At 40.4% G+C, this 23,374-nt stretch overlaps 1 protein-coding gene across 6 annotated transcripts in view; it reads left to right on the forward strand.

Annotated features, from left to right (window-relative positions):
* The window catches only part of SLC25A26 (solute carrier family 25 member 26), a 149,830-nt gene that overhangs the window by 102,658 nt on the left and 23,798 nt on the right, over nt 1-23,374 (forward strand). For all 6 annotated transcript variants that reach the window (XM_025884711.2, XM_073901521.1, XM_025884710.2 and 3 more), the window contains one exon: nt 15,443-15,487. In XM_025884711.2, the coding sequence (XP_025740496.1) occupies nt 15,443-15,487 (45 nt within the window). The remainder of the gene's footprint in view (nt 1-15,442; nt 15,488-23,374) is intronic.

Genomic DNA, 23,374 nt, shown 5'->3' on the forward strand with positions numbered 1-23,374 from the left:
TTTCTCTAATAACTTCCACGCTTTTTTCAAGCCCAGCTAGTATCTTTAAAGTCATGATTCTGAACTCTAGGTCCGACATCATACTAATGTCTGTATTGAGTAGGTCCCTGGCTGATGGTAGTACCTCTTGTTCTTTTTGCTGAGGTGATTTCTTTCGTCTTGTCATTTTGTCCAGAGGAGAATAGATGAATGAGAGAACGAAATGCTAACAGGTTTACAACGTCCCCAGCAAATATACTGTATACAAATCAGAAAAGACCTGAAACCAGGGGAAAAGAAAGGGAAAGAAAGAAAAAAGAAAGAGAAAAAAAAATAAAAACAAAAACAGAACAATACAAAAAAAGCAGAATGTGATCAAATATGATCAGGCTAGTGCATAGATCAGTGCCACACACTAGATTTTGGGCGTATTTTGGTCTGTTAGAAAAAAGTGCCTCCTAAAATTTTAAAGGAAGAAAGACATATATGTACAAAATAAGGGTTGATACAATGAAGGGATAGAAGATGACTGTAAAGATGAGAATTATAAAAGATTTTATAAAAGGACTTGATAAGATAAGAAGTTGTTTGAAAAAAGAAAGATTTAAAAAAAAAAAAAAGAAAAAAAGGAGAGAATGTGATCAGGCAGGAGACTAGAACAGAACCATACACTAGTGATTTAGGGTATATTTTTATCTGTTAGAAGAAACTGTATCTCAAAATTTTAAAGAGAGAACAACTTATATATATATGCCAAAAATAAGGGTGACTATACTATGAAGGGATAAAATATGACTCTAAAAATGAAAAATAAAAAAATTTTTTTTTTTTTTAAAAAGAGATTGATAAGATGTTGGTTGAAAAAGGGAAAAAGAAAAAGAAAAAAAAAGTTAACAAAAATTAACTTTGATGAACTAATGAATCATGGTAAAAAAAAGCCATGAATTCTATGTGCAGTATTCCCCTAGCGCTGGAGTTCTCCCGTTCTCCTTGATCGGTAAACTTGGTCTTGGCTTGCTGGCTGTTTGTGCTGATCTTCTGGGGGAGGGGCCTGTTGCTTTGGTTTCCAAACGTCTTTGCCGGTGGCTGAATTGCCCCGCCCTTGTTGGTCCGGGCTAAGCAAGCTGCTCGGGTTTGATCTCAGGAGCTTTTGTTCCCTGCAAGCTCTCCGTACAGCCTTGGAGGACCAGGGCAAAAATGGTGGCCTCCCAATCTCGACCCGGAGGAGCTGAGAACTCGGGGCCCCGCTCCTCAGTGCGCCCCCAGAGAAAAGCAGTCACTCCCGTGTCCCTGGTCTCCGGCCGCACTCCGTGCTCACCCGGCCTGTGACCGAGTGTCTGTATCTCTGGCACCCGACCCCGTGTGGAGTCTCCAAACCCAGCAGATCCCTGCGGTGCGTTCCCGCGCCGCTCCTCCCCGGGAAGGAAGGGGAGTCTCCCCGGCTCTGCTGCTTGTTGGGTCCCTGCTGCAGGAGCAGTGGCCCGACTGGGCCGCGGATCACAGTTTATGGCCACCCCGAGCTGAGAGCCCGCGCCTCGGCTCCGTCTCTGCAGCCGGCTTCCCCGCTCCGATCCCTGGGAGCTCTGGCGCACTCAGGCTCCCCCGGTCTTTCTGTGACCCCAAGGGTCCTGAGACCCCACTGTCCCGCGAGGGTTCCACCCCCGCTTAGCCACTGGAGCGACGTCCCTCAGCGGAGCCAACTTCTAAAAGGTCAGATTTTGTGCTCCGCGGCTCTAGCACTTGCCAGAAGTGGCCGGCGGAGGCCCCTTCCCCCCCCGTCTATCCTCCCGAATATCGCCTCGGATTCACTTCTCCGCACGTCCTACCTTCCAGTAAGTGGTCGCTTCTCTGTTCAGAGAGTTGTTGCTACTCTCTTCTTTGATCTCCTGTTGAGTTCGTAGGTGTTCAGAATGGTTTGATCCCTATTCAGCTGAATTCCTGAGACCAGACGAGATCTAGGTCTCCTACTCCTCCGCCATCTTGCTCCGCCCCCCTGTTTTAACTTGTTTCTTATCCCTTATTTTTGCTGGTTTCAGTTATTTTGGATTTCTTTTTTTTTTATTTTTGTTACTTTGGAATTTCTACTATACATTTCTATTCCATTAATGATTACCTTTTCTCATCACATTTTTGAGTATCTAGATTATTTCCTGCCAGGTGCCAGGTGTAGGGTTTGAGTATCCATTTTTCTCTCAATAGTTGTTAGGATCATGTTCTAGCTTCTGATGTTGCAGGTGGGAAAATCTGGTATCTCTCTGAGCTTTCCCCTCTGTAAGGAATATGTTCTTTCCACCTGTAGGCTTGTAAATTTTTTTCTTACAGAGTTCAGGCATTTACTAAGTCATGCTTAGGTCTGTGTCTAGAATAAAGTGAGCTCTTTTAATCTGCAGATTGAGGTCTTTCTTTGGGCCAAGCAAATTCTCTTCTGTTATGTATTTTATTATTGCCTCACTACTATCTGTTCATCTTTCTTCTGCTGGAACTGCTGTTCATCTCATTAGTTCTGTCCTCCAAGTCTCTTATCTCTTCTATCATGATTTCTTTTTTGCTGCTTTGAGCTCTTTTTTCCGTTTGATCTTTCAGACCACAAATTTGGACTTTTGCCATGATCCATTCTTTCCTTCTTTTAATCTGCTGTATGGTTTATTTGGAAAATTGTGCTTTTAGATACAGGAAGGCTTCTCTCTGCTGTAGTTAAATCTCCTTCAGTTAGCTTATTATTTTTCTGACCATATTGGCCTCTCACTCTTCAAACAGCTCTTTTTAGTTGTGGGTTGCTCCCTTTGTCCTGACTGGTAACTGTCTTTCCAGATGTTCAGTCTTGTTAAGTGTTGTCATATTTTCCTTGTCAGCTCCTAAAGGCCCAGTTCTGGTCTTGGTCTCAAATGATTCAGGGAGATCTGCCCCCCACCCAAGGGTCATCAGATCTCCACAGACCAGGCTTTTTCTAGAACCATTAGTTTACAGTTGTTGTTCCAAGGTTCCAAGAGGCTAGACTCTGGGCACTTGCCCAGCTCCTGGAAAAATTAAAGATACATATTGCAGTCTCCTCCTCCATACTCCAGAGAGCCTGAGCCTTCAGTTCCATTTAGCAATCTGCAGACATCAGACCTATATCTATTGCAACAGAGGGATTGAAAATGGTAAGGGTGTTATGTTCATGTCATCACCTTCCTGGAATCTTTTTTGGCCCCGGATTTTCATTTTATCATTCACCTAATGGTTGTGGACTTACAAACAGTGAGGAGAAAAGCGTTAGACATGGAAGTTGGAAGATCTGTGGGATAGATTATAGTTCTCCACTCTTTGCTGCTTTCCTTGTAAGAGATTGATTATACTTGCCTGCCTGTCAAGTGATTTGCAGTGTCTCCCTCTCCCATAGTCAGGCTTGGCACTATTACTTGTTTTAATCAGTGGAACAAATGTGGAAGTGACATATTCTAGTTCTGAACAGAGATATGACAACTTCCTCTCAGTTTCTACCTTTTGCCTTGAGAATGGCATGTCTCAGATACGATTTGTTCCTTCTGACTGGGTCTTAGAATCAGAAGACACCTGGAGCAAAAGCCACAGCCTCAAGGCAGCCAAAGCCAACCTATAGCTGACATGTAATGTGAATGGAAAAAACAAGTTTGATGTATGCCACTGGGATTTGAGGGGCGTTTTGGTAATGCATCACAGCAGATAACATCTGGCCTAATTTCTTGTTCCTCCTTTTATTTGATAATATTTATTTGTTTATTTATTTTTATCCATCATTGAAAAAAATCTGTATTAGACCCTATACTTTATTTCCTATCTCCTAATTATTCTCTTAATTGGCTCACATGCATAAAGTAGTATTGTGGTTATGGTCAAACACAAACTACCTGTGGAGAGTGTTCACAATGATATAATAGGATGCAGCACATGTAACAGAACCGAGGATAAGGAAACCAGAAAACGGGGGGCAGTGCCTTGTGGCAGTTTATTACACTCATTTATCTGATGCCTTAAACTCCACTCGAAGTTACTCTTCTGGAAGCATGGCTTCTCTTTAACTCTACAAAGTAGATGATTTCTAGTTCTCACCACCTGGGCTCGAATGCTGTTTTCTGTTAGAAGTAAATAAGAGTTCATTGGAGGTATATTTATAGAGTGGCTATGCAAAGCTTTTATTTCCTGGGATGTGAATATATGCATATTTATCTGACTTTTGATTTAACTGACAGATGAATGGGTTCTGTTTTTGTATTTTATTTCTTTAGCATCTGATTGAGACTCATTTTTTCCCCTTATTGATCAGCTCTCGGCACATTTTTCTAACAAGTATTTGTAAATCAGTAGTGATAAATGGAAAGGGTATTCATTGAACGATGAGCCAAAAGAGCTGGATTCTACTCTAATTCTGCCACCAGCCTTATTGCCTAACTTCTCTTCCATTCCTTTGCTTTTCCTCCATTCACTAATGTGCTAAATAGTTACTGAGCACTCTCTTCTGCCAAGCGCTGGGATGCAGTGAGGAATAAGGCAGACACCTTTCCCTTCCCACCCTTAGCAAGCTACTATCCTCTTCTGTTCTGCAGGCCTGCCTGCTTTCTTCTGACCATTTTGGTAAACTGGTCAGTGCCACACTGCTTCTCACTTCCTTGTCACTTTATGTTCATGGGGCTGCTTTCAAATATGCTTTTACTACCACTGCATTATTCTGGGGAGGCTGGAGCAGGGCAGTGTCCCGAGAGAGGCAGGTAGGTAGGTGGGGGAGGCAGCGAGGGAGCAAGTGAGCCACCCACATGGCTTAACCACTATGCAAACCTCTTTTTATTTTTTTATGATTCTTTCCAGGTTGTAATTCTGTATAAATGCCCAAAGGATATAGCTCTACAGATGACTCAAATATTAGATGAGATGTTTATTGCTCTTGGCTGGTCTTTTAAATTTTATCTATTTATTTTATTTGTATTTTTTGGAGGTTGGGAAACCATCAATTACAACATCTTTGTTACCCAAAAACAGATTGCTTCAGTTATGGGGAAGACCTGGATAAATAAGCATGTGCCTCAGTTAACAAGGACAGTTGGTAGAATAATAAACAAAATAATCAACCTTCTCTTGTAGGACTGCTTGAGGGTTGATTACAACTTTTTTCTCACCCCTCTTTTTTGCTTTCTGAGTGAAGAGCTAAGCTGTGCTGGCTGAAAGGGAGGGATGGAGTCATAGGCGGGAAAGCTAAGCAACTATATATGCAAACGCTATTCTCAGCCGCAGAAAAAAATCTGAAGAACAACCTGATTATGTTTTGTAAGGGATTAAAGTTGCATGCAAATTCCAACCAAAAACATCTGTTTCCTGACCCTGTGCCAGATCTAACATTTTGACAGGAATTCTGGTTGTGAAATTTCTGAGTCTCAAGCACCTCCCTCAACTGCTCTCTGGCTGTTTTCTTAGAAGGCTTAAATCAACACAGCTTAACATATTGAAAATGACTCTGTGAAGAACTGAAAAGGAACTTCATTTGCTTCTTATACACCAGAAGAGAAATTCAGGTTTCATTAGCAAGAATCATACTAATTGCTGAGTGATCATTGTAGGAATTGTGGGGTGATCCACACAGTTCATTAAAGAAGCCAATGAAAATAAATGTATCACTGAAGGAATCAGTATATATGTGTATGTATGTATATGTGTGTGTATTTGTATATAGATTTTTTTTTAACTTTACTAAATGGAAAACTTTTAAAAGCATTTCTAACTTTATTTCTTAAGAATCCCAACTAACAAAAAAATAAAAAATATCCATTGAAATGCACAAATGATAGATGTATACTTTTGAAGGATGGATATTCTCATGTAACCCACATCACTATTACGATATTGAGTATTTCCATACCCTAGAATGTTCTCTAGTATTCCATCCCAGTCAGTGTGCCCACCTGGGATAGTTTTGCCTTTTCTTAGAACTTTATGTAAAAACAGCCATACAGTATGAACTCTTTTTATGTCTGACTTCCTTTGCTGAGCATAATGTGTGTAAGGGACCTTAATGTCATAGCAAGTGTCAATAGTTCTTTCCACTTTATTGCCAATATTCTACCGTATGACTATACCACACTATATATAGCCTTTCTCTTGTCGATGGACAGTAACTGTTGTGATTAAAGCTGCTCTAACATTCGTGACAATTCCATTGTGGACATATATTGTCATTGCTCTTGGATAAATACCTAGGCATGGAATTTCTGGATCAAACAATAATGTAGCAAATCCCTTTTGGAAGTGATTGTCCTGTTTTAAGTTCCTACCAGCAATACAGAGTTGTGATTGCTACATATCCTTACCCTTATATGGTTTTGTCAGTCTTTCTGATTTCAGCCTATTAGCTGTTGTACAGTGGTTTGTCAGTGTGTGCTTTTTGAAAAATAGTTTTTAAACTGTGCTAAAGTAGACAAAACATAACACTTGCCACTTTAACCACATTAAGTGTACACTTCAGCATCATTCACAAGCTAGTGCAACTATCACCATTGCCTGGTCCCAAGATGTTTTCATCACCCCAGACAGAAACTCTGTACTCACTGAGTAAGAACTCCCCACTGCCCTTTCCCCACAGCCCCTGGTAACCCCTAATCTAGTTTCTCTATGAATCTGCCTATTTTAGATATTTCATATAAGTGGAATGATATATTATTTATCCTTTTGTGTCTGGCTCGTTTCACCGAGTATGATGTTTTCATGGTTCACCTGTGTGGTAGCCTGTGTACGAACTTCAGTTCTTTTTATGGCACAATAATAATACAAAAATAATATTTTTCGGTTTATTTGTTGATGGACACTTGGATTGTTTGGTTATTGTGAATGATGCCGCAATGAAGATTGGTGTACAAGTATCTGTTTGAGTCCCTGTGTTCAGTGATTCTGGCTGTATACCTAGGAGCAGAATGCTGCATCGCGTGATAATTCTGTGTTTAGCTTTTGGGGGAACCACCAACCTTTTTTTCCTCAGTGTGTTTTAATTAGCATTTCCCTGATGACTGATGATGTTGAATATCTTTTCATGTGCTTATGTTAGCAGTTTGTCTGTATATTTCTTTGTGAAGTGCTTGTGCGAGTCTGCTGTGCATTTTAAAAATTGGATTCTTTTTTCTGCCTTTTTTTTAGTTAATAAGGTTGGAAAGTTCTTTAAATATTCTGGATAGAAGTTGTTTGTCAGATATGTTTTATGAATATTTTCTTTCACTCTGTGGCTTGCCTTTTCATTAATAGTACCTTTTAAAAGTTTTTACAAAGTTTAATTTGGTAAAGTACACGTTAACATTTATCATCTTAAACATTTTTAGGTATACAATTCAGTTGTGTGAAGTATTTTCACATTGTTGTGCAACCAGTCTCCAAAACTCTTTTCATCTTGCAGAACTGAAACTATGTACTTATTAAACAAGAACTCTCCATCTCCTTCTTCTCCCTGTTTCCTGGCAACCACCATCCTGCTTTCTGTTTTTATGAATTTCACTACTCTAGTTTCTTCACATAAGTGGAATCAGACAGTATTTGTCTTTTTGTGACTGGCTTATTTCACTTAGTATGATGTCCCCAAGGTTCATCCATTCCGTAGCATTTGTCAGAATTTCCTGCTTTTTAAGGCTCATGTTCATGTGCGTGTGTGTCCGCATATTGTGTATCTGTTCATTGATGGACACTTAGCTTCCACCTTTTGGTTATTATGAATTACACGCTGTGAACTTGAACATACAAATACCTCTCTGAGACCTTACTTTCAGTTGTTTTGGGTATATACCCAGAAGTGGAATTGCTGGATCATATATGATAATTCTATTTTTAATTTTTTGAGGAACTGCTATGTTGTTTTCCCAATGGCTGTATCATTTTTTTTAAGTTAAGGATGTATTTGAAATATTTTTATAAAGTATCAAGCAGAATCTATATACGATACACATGACAGTAAATGAACATGATAAATTATGCCATCAGTGTTCTAGTTTTGATGTAACAGGGCACAGCTCCCCTCTATAAAATATTTCTTTTTTTAATGTTATATTAATCACCATACATTACATCATTAGTTTTTTATGTAGTGTTCCATGATTCATTGTTTGCATATAACACCCAGCGCTCCATTCAGTACATGCCCTCCTTAATACCCATCATCAGTCAGAATGGCTAAAATGAACAAGTCAGGAAACGACAGATGTTGGCGGGGATGCGGAGAAAGGGGAATCCTCCTACACTGTTGGTGGGAATGCAAGCTGGTGCAGCCACTCTGGAAAACAGTATGAAGGTTCCTCAAACAGTTGAAAATAGAGCTACCATACGATCCAGCAATTGCACTACTGGGTATTTACCCCAAAGATACAAATGTAGGGATCCGAAGGGGTACGTGCACCCTGATGTTTATAGCAGCAATGCCACAATAGCCAAACTGTGGAAAGAGCCAAGATGTCCATCGACAGATGAATGGATAAAGAAGATGTGGTATATATACACACAATGGGATATTATGCAGCCATCAAAAGGAATGAGATCTTGCCATTTGCAACGACGTGGATGGAACTGGAGGGTGTTATGCTGAGTGAAATAAGTCAATCAGAGAAAGACATGTATCATATGATCTCACTGATACGAGGAATTCTTAATCTCAGGAAACAAACTGAGTGTTGCTGGAGTGGTGGGGGGTGGGAGGGATGGGGTGGCTGGGTGATAGACATTGGGGAGGGTATGTGCTATGGTGAGCGCTGTGAATTGTGCAAGACTGATGAATCACAGACCTGTACTTTTGAAACAAATAATACGTTATGTGTTAAAAAAAAAAAAAAAGAAGGTAGTAGGAAGGGAAAAATGAAGGGGGGGAAATCGGAGGAGGAGACGAATCATGAGAGACGATGGACTCTGAGAAACAAACTGAGGTTTCTAGAGGGGAGGGGTGTGGGGGGACGGGTTAGCCTGGTGATGGGTATTAAAGAGGGCACGTTCTGCATGGAGCACTGGGTGTTACACGGAAACAGTGAGCCAGTGGCTGCGTCATTGTACGTCCCCACCAACAGTGTGCAGAGTTTTCAGTTTCTCCATATCCTTGTCTGTACTTGTTCCTTGCTTCTCCTTTTTTTTTTTTTTTTTGGTAATTTCTTACTGGATATGTGGTGATATTTCACTGTGGTTTTGGTTTGCATTTCTCTAATGATTAGTAATATTGAACTTCTTTTCATACGGTTGTGGGCTATTTGTATATCTTTTCATGAGAAATGTCTACTCAGATCCTTTGCCCATTAAAAAAATTAGGTTTTTGTTGATGTTGAGCTATAGGAATTTTTTAAAAAATATATTCTGAATCTTTTTTTTTTTTAAGATTTATTTAGAGAGAGGGGCAGTGGGAGCAGGGGGTGGGGCAGAGTGAAAAGGAGAGAGAGAGTCTCAAGCAGACTCCCACTGAGTGCGGAGCCTGATGCGGGACTTGATCTCACAACCCTGAGATCATGACCTGAGCCAAAATCAAGAGTCAGATGCTTAACCCACTGAGTCACCCAGGTGCCCCTGTCTGGTCACTTTTAGTACATTGGTCCTATAAGTCTTTGGTTAACTTTTTTCCTAAATTGAATTTTAATTCATCTTTAGGCAGATTTTTTTTTAACATTTGTTTTTTACTAATTTGCTGCTAGTAATTAGGAATTTTATTGATTTTTTTTTGTATATTGATTCCTTAAGATTCTTTAGAATTTTCAGCATACTAATTATATCATTTGTGACCTGAGCCGAAGGCAGACGCTTAACGACTGAGCCACTCAGGCGTACCTTCTTTTCAATTTTTATTCTTTTTGTTTCTTTTCTTTTTGTTTGTTTGTTTCTTTCTTTCTTTTTTTTTTTTTTTTTGGCCTGATTGCACTGCCTAGAACGTGCAGTGTAGTGTTGAATTAAGTGAGAACAGATACCTCTGCCTTGTTGGTGATCTTAAGAGGAAAGCATTCAGGGGTGCCTGGGTGGCTCAGTCATTAAGCATCTGCCTTCAGCTCAGGTCATGATCCCAGGGTCCTGGGATCGAGCCCCGCATCGGGCTCCCTGCTCAGCGGAAAGCCTGCTTCTCCCTCTCCCACTCCCCCTGCTTGTGTTCCCTCTCTCGCTGTGTCTCTCTCTGTCAAATAAGTAAATCTTAAAAAAAAAAAAAAAAAAAAAAGGAAAGCAGTCTTTCATCCTGAAGAATGGTTTTAGCTATATATTTTTTTTAGGAGTCTTTTATCAGATTGAGGAAGTTCCCTTTTTTTTTTTTAAGATTTTATTTTATTTATTTATTAGAGCACAAGAGAGGGGTACGGTCAGAGGGAGAAGCAGACTCCCTGCCGAGCAGGGAGCCTGATACGAGACTCAATCCCGTGACTTCGGGATCATGACCTGAGCCGAAGGCAGTTGCTTAACCAACTGAACCACCTAGGCGTCCTAGGAAGTGCCCTTGTGTTCTTATCTTGATGAGGTTTTTTTTTCTTTTATCATGAGTAGCATCAAATATATATACTTTTCACCTTGTAAAAACAGTGGAACTTGTTTTTAGGACTTCAGAAGTGTAGTGGACCATGGACTAATTTGACATTGCTGTTATCTTTGCTACATAATTGGTACTATGTGACTGGCACAGTCACATGTACACATATCCTGGGAGTGCCTTCCACCCAGACACAGTTACTGTGATGATTCTGTAGAACGCAGAGAAAGAAAATCGAATCACTACCTCAGTGCCAACATTTATTAAGGACTTGTGCCTAGCACACGGGGTTAGTGATTGGTGATATCCTCAGAGCTCCTGGCTGAGTTCTAAAAGATTTGCTTAAGAGTCAAACCACTTACACACATTTCCTTTTCTGTATTAGATTTTGATACTCTTTTATCTATTTTGTGCTTTTTTTGGGAAAGATACTTTAGGACTTTTTAATATCTCTTATAAACCTAAGGAATAATTTACTGTAAATTTTTCCTACTTTTAGGTTAATTTCCTTTATTAGGTAGATGTTCTATTCTCTATGTACAGTGCATGTAAATGGATTATGGTTGCTCAGTTGAAAAATCAGTGTATATTGACTATTGGAATTCTTTTCTGTCCTGTCAAATGCTAGCAGACCAACTTTGAATGGCTCTCACTTTTTTTGTTTAATTTTAAATTTTGGAACAGTAGTCACTTAGGGGCACAAGGTTTTTAGGTCTTCAACTTGATTTGTCCTTTGTTACCCCTGGGGTTGAATGGGAAAAGACACAGCGTATTTAAGAGGAGAACAGCTTTGTTACTGATGTAACAATAAAGTGGAAAACCCTCAATCAATCACAGAAATTTGGACACTGGCATGCAACAAGAAGGAGACGTCTCTGTGGGTCACTTGTAGGATCCCTTGAAAACTGGAACGGGCCAGTTCTTGGAGCCAGTGGGATATCCGTGACAGGCCAACCAGTCCCATGCTGTACTTCAAACCCTTTCTAATTTGAGGTCTTAGCAAAAAGTTTCTGATTTTTTTTTGGGGGGGGTCTTATTGCTAGAGAATTTTGGGTTATTTCTGCCAAGGTACAATAGGTTTCCAGCTTTTAAAATACACTTTCTTGTTCTTATACTTCCTAGGGCATTCATGGTAGTTCATTGCGGCTTCTAGTCAAGTCTTATTTTTAAAGTGTTGCTATTCTAATGTGATTTTTCCATTGAAAAAGAGAATTTTACAGATAATACCTTAGAAATCATATCTGTATATCTCCTTGGTTTGTTATAAATCACTTCATTATTTTTTAAGGACTGTAAGATTACAGACACTTCCTTTAAGATCACGGGGTTAAAAGCATTGATTGGCTTTAGTGATGCGTCTGGTCCAATAGTTAATAAGAGGTAAAGCAGGTTCATAATGTAATTTTGTAAATTCTTCATTTCATTAGTAATGCCCAGCACTCATTCCCCTTCTCACCACGCCTATATTTAATTTTATCTACTTCCCATGGAATCCTCACATGCACTCTTATACAGCATTATTGCTATGTTTATTACTAAGTGGAATCCATGTTGAATTTTAGCAGGTTTTTTCCCCTTTGCATCTGCCTCTTTGATGGTAGCTGGGTTTACTGCTGCTCACTTATTAGTGCCCTGGGTCGTAACAACCTTATTCAAACAAAACATCTTAAATGGAGGCATTAAAAAGGTCACAACAGTGAGCCATTTTGTAACTTTTGGTGCAATAAAAGGAGTATGTTGTGTTTTGGAATATAAGACCTCTGAGTGCAGCTATTCATTTTCTTCATCTATAAAACATTTTAGAATAACAGCTTACATCTGTTTGGGGTTTAAAATTCCACGTTTTGAAGAAACATCACTGTTATGTAACTCCAAACCAGACATGGGGCGGGAGCTAGTTCTTTGACGGGCCCATGTTCTGTAGAAGGTGGGAGAAGTGTTTGTTTTAGCTGTGGAGCCATATTTGCTGGCAGTACTCCTTCCACATGTGTGGAACACGTTTCCATTATTGTTTCTTCATCTTGTAAACGACAAAAAGCATTCAATAGGATTTTGACTTGAAGAATATTTGAAAAATTTTTACACATCAGGAGTTTATCTTATAAGGGATATTTCATTACCAGAAACCAGAATCAAATTTTAAGCATTTACAGTGCATTTAATTACCTTAGACTGTCAATCTCGTTTTAGAGAGTAAAGTTGGGATTTACTGTCAGCTCACTTTTTAAGATAAATACCCTATGGAATAGCTTGGCCATTCCAACTGTGTGATTTTTAAATTACTTCTTTAAATTTGAAGGAACAATTTAATGAATAGCTTTTAATAGGGGAAAATGGGCGAAATGTCCATCTACAGGATTCAAAATCTATTATTAAGTACTAAAAAAGTGCAGATAACATGAAGTTTTACAGATTATATTTATTTATATTTATATTTATTTATATTTAAATATTTGAGAGAGAAAGAGAGCGAGTGCGTGCCACCTGGGCGGGGGTGGTGGGGCAGAGGGAAAGGGAGAGAGAATCTCAAGCAGACTCCCTGCTGAGCACGGACCCTGATGCGGGACTGGATCCCAGGACCCTGAGATCATGACCTGAGCTGAAACCAAGAGTCAGATGCTTAACCGACTGTGCCACTGAGGCGCCCCAGGTTATTTTATTTTTTATTTTTTTTAAATATTTATTTATTTGACAGAGAGAGACACAGCGAGAGAGGGAACACAAGCAGGGGGAGTGGGAGAGGGAGAAGCAGGCTTCCCACGGAGCAGGGAGCCCGATGCGGGGCTCGATCCCAGGACGCTGGGATCATGACCTGAGCTGAAGGCAGATACTTAATGACTGAGCCACCAGGCGCCCCGCCCCAGGTTATTTTAATCAAGAAGTAAAGACCATGGATCATTACAATAAGCTAAAGGCCTTTTTTTCATCTTATAAGTATGAAATATTTACATTCTTGTTAAAATGTGATAAATTTACATCTGGGAGGGGAGAGTACAAAGAAGAAAATGAAAATCATCTATAATCCTAGTACTTGTTAGTCCTCTTGGATATTTTATTACATACTATACATTTTTTTTAATTTAGAAAACCTTTTAATAAACTATTATACTGTCAGTTTGGAGGAATTTAGATAGTTAATTTAATTGAACTTTAGTTTCAGAATGGACTTTCCGTCAGAAGCTTTCACATTTTGGTGACAAAAACGCTAAACTAAATTTCACTCCTGTTGTGGAATTTTGCATACAGGGTGGGGTGCTGCCTACTGTAAAGACAGCAAACTTCTCTGAGATCCCACTTTGTCAGCCTAAACTAGGCTGTTGTCATCGATTGTTTTTTCCTTACTGCCAATTCCTGCCTGAAGGAAAGACAGATTTGTTTTTTCTGTGTCCACTCCCAAACTCAGGACCATCATTCGCTCCAGCAGAGTAAGACAGATGATGCTAGACTTTCAATTTGTGATTCAGTATAGGTACTTCAGAAGTAATTTGATGCCCTTGATTCATGAAGGTAAATACCCATTAATGCCTTCAAAACCATGGTCTCTAGCACTCACACATTTCAAGCACTCACACATTTCAAGCACTCACACACCCATATGCATATGCATATCGATAATGTTTTACTCTTCCCTGGCAGCTGAGCTGACGACAGAGAACAGGGCTGGAGCCGGGGCCTGCTCACAGCTGCATCACCCCAGCACAGCCCTTCTGGCCAGTGACTGGATGTCACAGAGGCGAGTGGGTAGTGGTGACTGGAGTTCAGGTATTTTTGTCTTAGGAAATAGGGAGGTGTGGTTCTGTTTTCAAATTTTAGAAGATGTCATGGAAAGCAAATGGAGTCTACTGAGTGTGAATTTACGTTCAGATAAATGCACTTAGATGTCTTCCAGGTAGAGTAGTAGACAGGCTCTGGGGTCAGGTTGTCTGGGCTTCACAGGGTGTCTTTAGTCAACTTACGCAGCGTCCCTGCACCTCATCTTCATCTGTAACATGGGGGCACTAATCATACCTAACTGTCGTACAGAGTTGTTGAGAGGAATGAAATAAAGCTCAGGAAGTGCTCATTAGCATTATGTGCCTCAGTGCCTAACACCTGAGAAGTGCTTGGTAATTCTAGCTCTTGCTGTTAACCAACTGACTGCAGATACTCTGCCCCCAAGTGTGCCAGTTGTCTTCAGCCTCCCGTTTGGCTACTGCAGATGAGCCCTCCCCTAGCCTACCCTGGGGACCAGCCTGCCCACAGGCCCGCTTTCGCTCTTGCACTCCTTTCCCACCGCCCACGCTGCTTTTCTGTTCCTCTGTCCCCATTTCTCAGCCTCCTCTTATAAGTGGCTCTGTGTGTCTCCTCTTTTCTCTTTCCTGCCTGCTCCATCCCTCCCCAGGCCTCCCCTGTATACCCCTTCCTTCCTCCTCTCCTGCTCCCCGCTCCTCTCTGCCCCTCCTATTCTCCTTTCCACTCCTCTGCTCTCCCTTCTCTTCTTCCCTTCCCTCCTCTCCCTCTTCCTGCTCCCCCCACTGTCTCCTCCTGCCCCACACTGGACCCCGTCCCTCCCTCTCCCCCTTCATCTCCCTCCTCCTCCCCATTTCTGTTTTAAACTCTAACACTTGGCCTGCTGAGGAGTAGACAGCTCTAGTTAGCTCTTCAGCAGAAAAATGTCAGGTCTTTAAAGTCTTTATTGCTTGTGATAGGAAATACTTATTTTGTCATTTTGGTAGCCTGATCTCTGTATTGTGTTTCTCTTTCTGCTTCCAAAGGGCTTCACACCATCATTTTATGTCCCTTGGGCTCAGAAAGTTAGTAGAACTCTATGGACAGTTGCGGCTTAACTTTTTTTCTGAAAACTATGTCTACCCTACCTATAAATTTAATGTTAGCTTTATTATATACATGAAGTCAAAACAAACTAAGGTTTCTAAATAATAATTATAGGTTCATGATAGTAGTCCTAGGCAAACTCTGATCCTGCCTAATTTATTTGATTTTTTTTTTTCTTTTCAGATTCCTTTCTCATTGGTCCAGTTTCCCTTGTGGGAGTCCTTAAAAGTAAGTTTTCCAATCTTCATGTAAAATTTCTCTCTAGTTATCACAAATGACCACCATTTTCAGTGTGGAATAGCAAAATATAATATTGACTAGCAGTTGATTTATTTATTTTTTATTTTTTAAGGATTTTTATTTATTTGAGAGAGAGCGTGAGAGAGAGATCATGGGCAGAGGCAGAGGGAGAAGCAGACTCCCCCGCTGAGCAGGGAGCCTGATGTGGGACTCGATCCCAGAACCCTGGGATCATGACTTGAGTCGAAAGCAGACGCTTGAACAACTGAGCCACCCAGGCACCCTTGGCTAGCAGTTTAAAAACTCAGAACTGTTGATAGTTGAAAATACTTTCTGCATGTGATTAACATGCCAATTCAGTCTTTTAAACTTGTTCTGATATCCGTGGTGCTGGAAACTAAGCGCATAGGCATGACTGAAATCCACGGATGTTAAGGAAAAACTTAACTTTCTTCTCTCCTGCAACTCTTTTTCTTCCTGGTTGAATTTTATTTCATTCTGTGCGTGTGTACGTGTGTATAGAGGTTAAGGAATAAGAATGTGTGTGAATGGAAAGCAAGCAAGGCCCGTGAGTGTTTGTAGGCCTGCATTGGCTGAGGCCTCCCCCACCCACATGTAGTGGCTGGCAGCTGAGGGAGCAGCGGGGCCGTGGGCTCTGACCATCCCTTCCATGTCTGCTGCTCACCCCAGCCAGGCGTGGGAATCCCCAGGGGGGAACAGAGTGTGATGACTTGTGAGTCAGCCTTAGGGAAGGTCACTCATATGTTTCAAAACAAATAATTAAATGAATTTTTTTAAAAGCCTGTGTTTAAAACATGATGAAATGTTTTCTTTTTTAAAAGATTCTGGGGCAGTGGTTTTGAAAATGGTAGGTCATGATATGGATTGTGTGGATATTTGGCAACATTTTAAAAACTAATGCAAAAGGAAATAATAGAGAACATCTTACAAGGTAGGGACAAGTCTTATTTTGTAAAACCTCAGTGTCGTTTGCACAGGTACACATGCATCTGTGTACTGGGTTGCAGTGTAACACGTGTGTCGCTGTGCATGATGATCAAAGAAATTGAAAACCCTGTCCAAGTGAAAATGGTTTATAAATGACCAAACTGTAAAATGGCAAAGTACCTAGGTAGGCATTTGATAATACAAAAAGTAATTACTCTCATAATTGTATGGAATTAGCCTGGTCATACAAAATGTCTTTTGAAAAGTAAAAAAAAAATATTTGGACTTGGAGGTTCTATGGTAAGGATAGTAAGATGAGACAAAACATTACTCATAAGAAAAGAAACCAGAATATTCCGTATCGACAAATGTTTCTTACAAGTGATCTGATTGTAAGTAGTACAGCTTTTTTATCATTAGACTTTACATATAGTTTCTTGGGTTTTTGATTGTTGTTTTTGTTTTCACCATTTTCTTCGTGGTGCATGGTGAGAACGGATTTCTTGGGCAGTGTTTCTGGGCATGACGTAACAGCTCTCCAATGAGAAGGTCACATTCCATGAGCATAACAGCTTTCCTTTTCTGTGTGTGACCAAAGAACAATGGAGCCAACAGCTGTCCAGCAAACAAGACTCACTTTATTAGTGTCTCAATAACCAGCATTCACACAGCTTCGGCACACTCGCTAACATCCTTACACTCTGTCTTTGCATAGGAATGTTTTGAGGCCTGAAGAGGGAAAAAGCGTCGAGTTTGTTTCTTTTCAGCATTAAGGACATTTGTAATATTCTAGCTCGTTAAGAAGTGTCTAGAATTTTTCAGAGTAATCATAGATAATAATATTATGCTTTAGTAGTTGTCTTTGAGCAAATGCTAAAATGCTATAGTTTTGTTTTTTTTTTAAGTCAGGTGTATGGAGTAATTTTGATACAGGAACATTCACCCTTTGTGAATATACATTTTAGCATTTTGTGCCTGGCTTATTTCACTTAATATGCTTATGAAATTCATTCATATTTTTGCATGTCCCAGTAGTTTGTTCCTTTTTGTCACTGAGTAGTATCCCATTGTACGGAAGTACTGCAGTGTTTATCCCTTCACTAGTTGAGATACATTTGAGTTTCCAGTTTTTAATGGTTTTGAATAAAGCTGCTACAAATTTGCATATACGTATTTGTATGGGGACATATGTTTTTGTTTCTCTTGGATAGGTACCTAGAAGTGAGGGAAAGTATACGTTTAATAAATAAGTTTAACTGTCAGACTGTTTTCCAAAGTGGTTGTCCCCTTCTGCAGCAATGTATGAGAGTTCCAGGTGCTCTGGCGCCCTGTCATCATTTGTTATGTCATTAGATTAAAGAAATGTTGTTAGCTACTCTGATAGTTGTGTACCGGTATCTCATTGTGGTTTTAATTTGCAGTTCTCTCATGGCTCAACAATGTTGAGCATCTTTTCACATAGTAGTATTTTTTTTTAAACATCTGAATGTGAACTCACAGTGCTTTGTAGAAGTAGACCATTTGGGCCACCTCTTTCATTTTTGTGTTTATGCTTTTATCCATTCAAGTTTGCTTTTGCAGCCACGGAGAGATTGTAATCTATGGGAAGACCTTCTCTATTGTGTTTATGTGAGAATACTACTTGGGAAGATTTTTCTCCACAAGGACTTGAGCAGGTTTCATACACAGTGTGCTGCAAGGGGCGGGAAGCCTGAACACAGGGAGTGGCCACTGTCCTCTGAAACTTACCCTGCCCACAATTAAAGTTACTACCTTTTTCTAAAATCCTTCCTCCTGCTGCTTCCATTTCTGTGAACCATACTACTGATCTGACCCGGTGGGTCTCAAGCCCTGGATGATAAATCTCATGATCTCTTTCTCTCTGTCCATATCACATCATTCACTAAGTTTTGGTGGACTCTGACTTTTTGGAACCTGCAGCCTCCTTTTTATGAGATTCTTATTAACTTATGCCTAGACTAAGTCCTGACAGTTTCTCTGCTTTCCTTTCCATTCTACACATTGAATTTGTGTGATCTTCCTTAAACATCTCTTTGAAATTTATAACTTCCTGAAAGTCTCAAATATGAGGTGGATGTCCACACTGTGTCCTTCACTGGTTTTTCCAGCTCCCTTCCCCCTATGCTTTTTCAAAATTCTTTCCCTCCAGCCAGAATAGGCTCCTCACTGTCTCTGTTCTTTGGCTGCTTTCTGAAATACGCTTCCACGTCTCCAAACACTGCATCTTCCAAAGCCGGTTCAGTTTTGGGTGTTTTGTTTTTTTTTTTCTTCCTTGAAGTCTTCCAATCCAGACCCTGAAGATTTACCCTAACTTACCTTACATTTGTGTGCATTGCTTATTGGTATTTAATCACACACTATGCTATGTTTAAAACAATTTAGAACTAAGTTTTCAAGGACTGGAGCAAGGCCTCAGCCCCTTGCATTTACAGATATGTGACAGATGGGAGTATACATGTATTGCCTTTGTACTCCTGAGCTGGACATTGGTTCTGTCACAGCAATGCAAAGATGATTAAAAGAGTTCATGCTTTTGAGGAGCTTGGAGTCATTGAGAGAGGCACAGGGCGCCAGATAACTTTAAGGTAATGTTTCTGTAATTGGAGACTTCTCAAGGTAATGTGGGTGCCAGTCCCTCTGACTTCCCTATTCATGTCACTACACTACCACATTTCTTCTGTTTCTCCTTTCTCAGAGTATATAGACCGAGAGTTTGCATGAAAGAAGACTAGACACTATAAAGAAGAAGAAAAGTAAAAGGGGTAGATTATCATGTCTAGAATCTCTAAGAAGATAATTTCCCCCTAAGATTTATGTTGTGTTTGGAACTTTCTGACAACCCAGCCAGAAGAGAAACTTGATCGATTACATGGTTGTTACTACTCGACAAAGACCCATCACTTATTATTTCATCTTGTTCCCTTGGCTTTGGATACTGTCTTCCTGTAGATGACTTGCACATTTATAGCTCTGTCACAGACCACCTCCTTGAAGTTACAGCCTCATGTGACCAGCTTTCCTAGCAGACATTCTCACCCAAGACATCTCAGGCCAACCAGTTCAGAACAGAACTCTTGGTTTTTATTCTCCTTTTCCCCAGGCTGTTCCTTCGTCCCTGTCTCAGTAAATAGCGCAGCCCTCTGTTGCTTGCTGAAATAGAAAGCTATGGATTACTGCACGGTTCTCCATTCCCCAGCCCGTCAGCAAGTCCACTGTTGGCCTTGAAGCCTCTGGTGCACCTCTTGCTTCAGTTGGTACATTGGCTCCTCAGAAAGTCTCCCTGATTCCATCCTTGCTTGCCTAAAATATCCTCTCAACAGCAGCCAGAGTGGTCTTTTAGTGAAATAAATCAGATCATACCACTATCTGCTAAAACCCTTCGGTGGCGTCTCTTTGAAAGAAGAGAAAAACCTAGCGTTTAAACTGGCTGACACAGTCCTCTGTCCTCCGGTCCCCTTTCCCTCTCCCACCTTATCCCCTACCGCCCACCCAGCACGCTCCAGTCACACTGTCTCCCCTTACAGCCCTGCTGGCCTCCCTTCGGTTCTTTGTGGACACACCAGGGTGGTGCTTACCTAAACCAGGACCTTTATGTCGGTCGTGCCCTCTGCCAGAAATACTCTTTATGCATTCCCTCTAACATTGTTACTGAGCACGACTCAGTAGTGCACCTGCTGCGTGCCAGGCATTTTCTAGGGTTTGGGGCTAGAGTGGTGAAGAGGAATGATGAAAATGTCTTTTCTCATTGAACTTTCATTTTAGCTCTTTCTCTAGGCTTTGCTCATGGCTGGCTCCTTCTCCTTCCCCAGGGCTTAGACCATGTGTCACCGCAGAGGGGCCTTCCCTTTCTACCCCTCTTTGAAGGTCTCTTCTCTTCTTCCCTCCCCAAGAATTACAGCACCTGTTTATTCCCTTCCTAGCATTTAACAGTGTATTTAGTTATGCCCTTGTATCACCTGGATCCTTAGGAAAGACCTCAGTTGTCTGTTGAGCAGATACCGTATGCCAGACATCTCATCCACATCACACACAACCCAGGGTGGGAGGCCTTGTGGTCACCTCCACTAAACATAAGAAGGGGGTTCAGAGAGGTTGTCTTTCATCTGGTCGTCCAAGTCTTGGTTTCCTGTCCAGCACCCTTTTACTTTGTTAACATTGTTAATGATAATAACTCTAATAATAAACCAACCATAGCACAGAACGTTTCTCAAAGTTAGAGCATGACAGGTGGCATGATAACCACTTTCCATGGATTGTTTCCTATTCATCTTCATGACAGTTCTGAGACAGGTGCTTTCCTGTCTTCATTTTGTAGGTGTGGAAACTGAGGAAGAGTTCGAGTGCCCTGCCCAAGGCCACAGGTTTATTAAATACTAGAGGGTACAGGCAGGATTTGAACCCAGGCAGTCTGAATGCTGAGTTGGTTCTGAGCCATTTTACATATAGCGGTGCACATACCACATCATGTCTTCGGTAATGTGTTTGCTGTTTTGTGAGCTCAAAGGTTGGTAAAAAGTTGAGGTCATGTTACATCAGATCTGCTTATTTAAGGCATTTCTGCAAATTGTGTTGATTCCTTAACTTGATAGCATAAAGCTTAAAAACACTGACTGCTGTATTTCTTAGGCCGACTCTGCCAGGCGTCCGTGGTTCTGTCCTTGGGCAGGGATTCCCAGTGTTCACTTGAGGAGTCCACTCTGTGACCCACCAAGGGTGAGCACGGGTAGTTTGTGGGGCTGAATGCAGCCAGACCACATTTTCCCACGTGTTTGTGTTTCCTTTCTTGCAGCTCTTTGCTTATTGGAGGAAGGAACTTTGTCTTCTGTTTATATTTATGTTGATATTTTTTATAGTTCTGTCTTTTACAGAGCAGGTGTTTATAACAATTCACTAATTGAAGGTTCACATTCTTTCTTTTTCAAGTTCAGTGCAAAGTTGGATAACTATACATTAACCGTTTCATTTATAATTAGTTTCTGAAGTGTGTTCGTAGCTATAACCTATAGGTTTACTCTTACTGAGCTTTAGGTAAACAATAGGCATATTTTGGAAGGATATACGATTCCTTGTAAGAATGTTACAGTTTTTGGATTCTCTGAATATTTAACAGAAGCTTGCAGTGCCCTTTAGAGGATTGTTAAGAATGCCATCAGGTCTAAATACTTAGACTTCTCCCTGCAAGGTGTTACAGAGTTGCACAACCGTAACTAGAAGAAATGCAAGCTTTAAGTTCAGATGCAACTGTTGAAGCAACATGAAAATAAAATCATCTTGGTTATTTAAGACTATGACACCATGCTGATGGTTTTTTAAGATGAAATCATAGCTTTGTAATAGAAATCAGAGGCCAGTGGATTATTCTTTCAGTCATAATACAATGTATAAAGTACTGACTTAGATTTTTCATGTATACTTTGTATTTTTAAGTAAATATTCTAAAAAGTACTTTATAAAAAACTTTTTATTCAAGTTGAAGAGTAAATAACTTGTTTATTCTTGATTCTGAATTTGATACTAGTTAAAATGTCCATCACCATCCCAACCGACAACAAAATTCTCCCATGCTTTTTAGCCATCTGTGTAATAGTATAGGAGCTACTCAGTACTCATTGTCTCCATGTACACCCTTTGATTTATGTTGTCTGCACAGACATGTTTGGTGAGAACAGAGATTCCTAAGAAGGGCATACTGAAGATGGAGAAGGGAATGAGAAGAGTAAAAGTGTGTATGGGTGTGATTTTTGCTGCACTAAGCTTGTACCCTAAATTAAATATGACACATCAGTAGGGGAAAAAACACTTGAAAATAAGAACAAAGTAATTATTTTCTGTCCAGACCACCAGTCGAGTTGGAGTCTAAGGTGATAAAGATTTTTTGCTAAGGATTTTGGCAAAATCACAGAACGAAACAGGCATCTTTGAACAATTCAAAACTACAAGAACATTTGAGTTCTTAATTTGCGTCCTGGAAGATATGGGACACTTTGAGCAAAAAGAAAAGAAATTAGAATGTTACAGTGTCCTTTCATTCAATTTATAAAAGTAATGGGTGACATTTTTTTGTTTCTAGGGCTACTGAGATAGAGGGAGAGAGATCCTGTAATAGGGGAGTTGGAAAAATAAAAAATTCCTCCTACTTTTAGGTGGGATTCAATCTGTAAGCCAAATATTTAAAAAGTTTTGTTTTGTGTAGTTTGTCCAAGGCAGATAGTGAAAAAGATATCAAGGAAAACTTAGTAAGGACGAGCCTCCTGTGTAGCAAGGGCCCTGACAGGGAGGCTGGAAAGGGTGTGGCTTCTGGAACTCTGGGTTCCTCCCCCAACCCTCGTTCAGCCCGTGCACCCAGGTGCCGGTCATCCACAGTAGCTGCGTTGAGAAGCTGCAGTGATGACAAGGCCCAGCACATTCCATGCAGATTCTGTTACTAAAGGTCAGGTTTAACCCTGCCTCACCAGGGCCACGGCTTAGAGGGTAGGGGGTCAGGGTCCTCTGTCAAAAACAATAAAAAGCACACCAGGATTCCTCTTTTGTTTTCTTGCTTTTATTACATTTATATCCTACTTAGGCAAGTTTGTGACTAAAATGAGATACATAGGATCAAATAGAAGATGACTATGATGAGTCACACTGACTTTTTTGGCTAAGACAGTGTGAGAAAAGAGGGGAGTTTACCAGACTTTAGTGTAATCAGATTATCAAACATAGATATATATTCAAAAGCACTTTAAAAAAATGCCTATAATGATTTCAGTTCCTTTAGAGATAGGAAACCTTGCCAGTATTTGACTTCAAAGGACCCATCTCTAGAATCGCATGTAACCTCCTCTGAAAAATGGGGAAAAAAGGAGTTAGCTTTGTGTTTGTTTTTGAGACTTGCTTTCTGGTTATTTGTGAGCATTTTTGGTG

Source organism: Callorhinus ursinus, unplaced genomic scaffold (assembly GCF_003265705.2).
Source record: "Callorhinus ursinus isolate GAN/ISIS: 27379988/994484 unplaced genomic scaffold, GSC_fseal_2.0 scaffold15, whole genome shotgun sequence".
In the NCBI taxonomy this organism is placed as follows: Eukaryota; Metazoa; Chordata; class Mammalia; order Carnivora; family Otariidae; genus Callorhinus; species Callorhinus ursinus.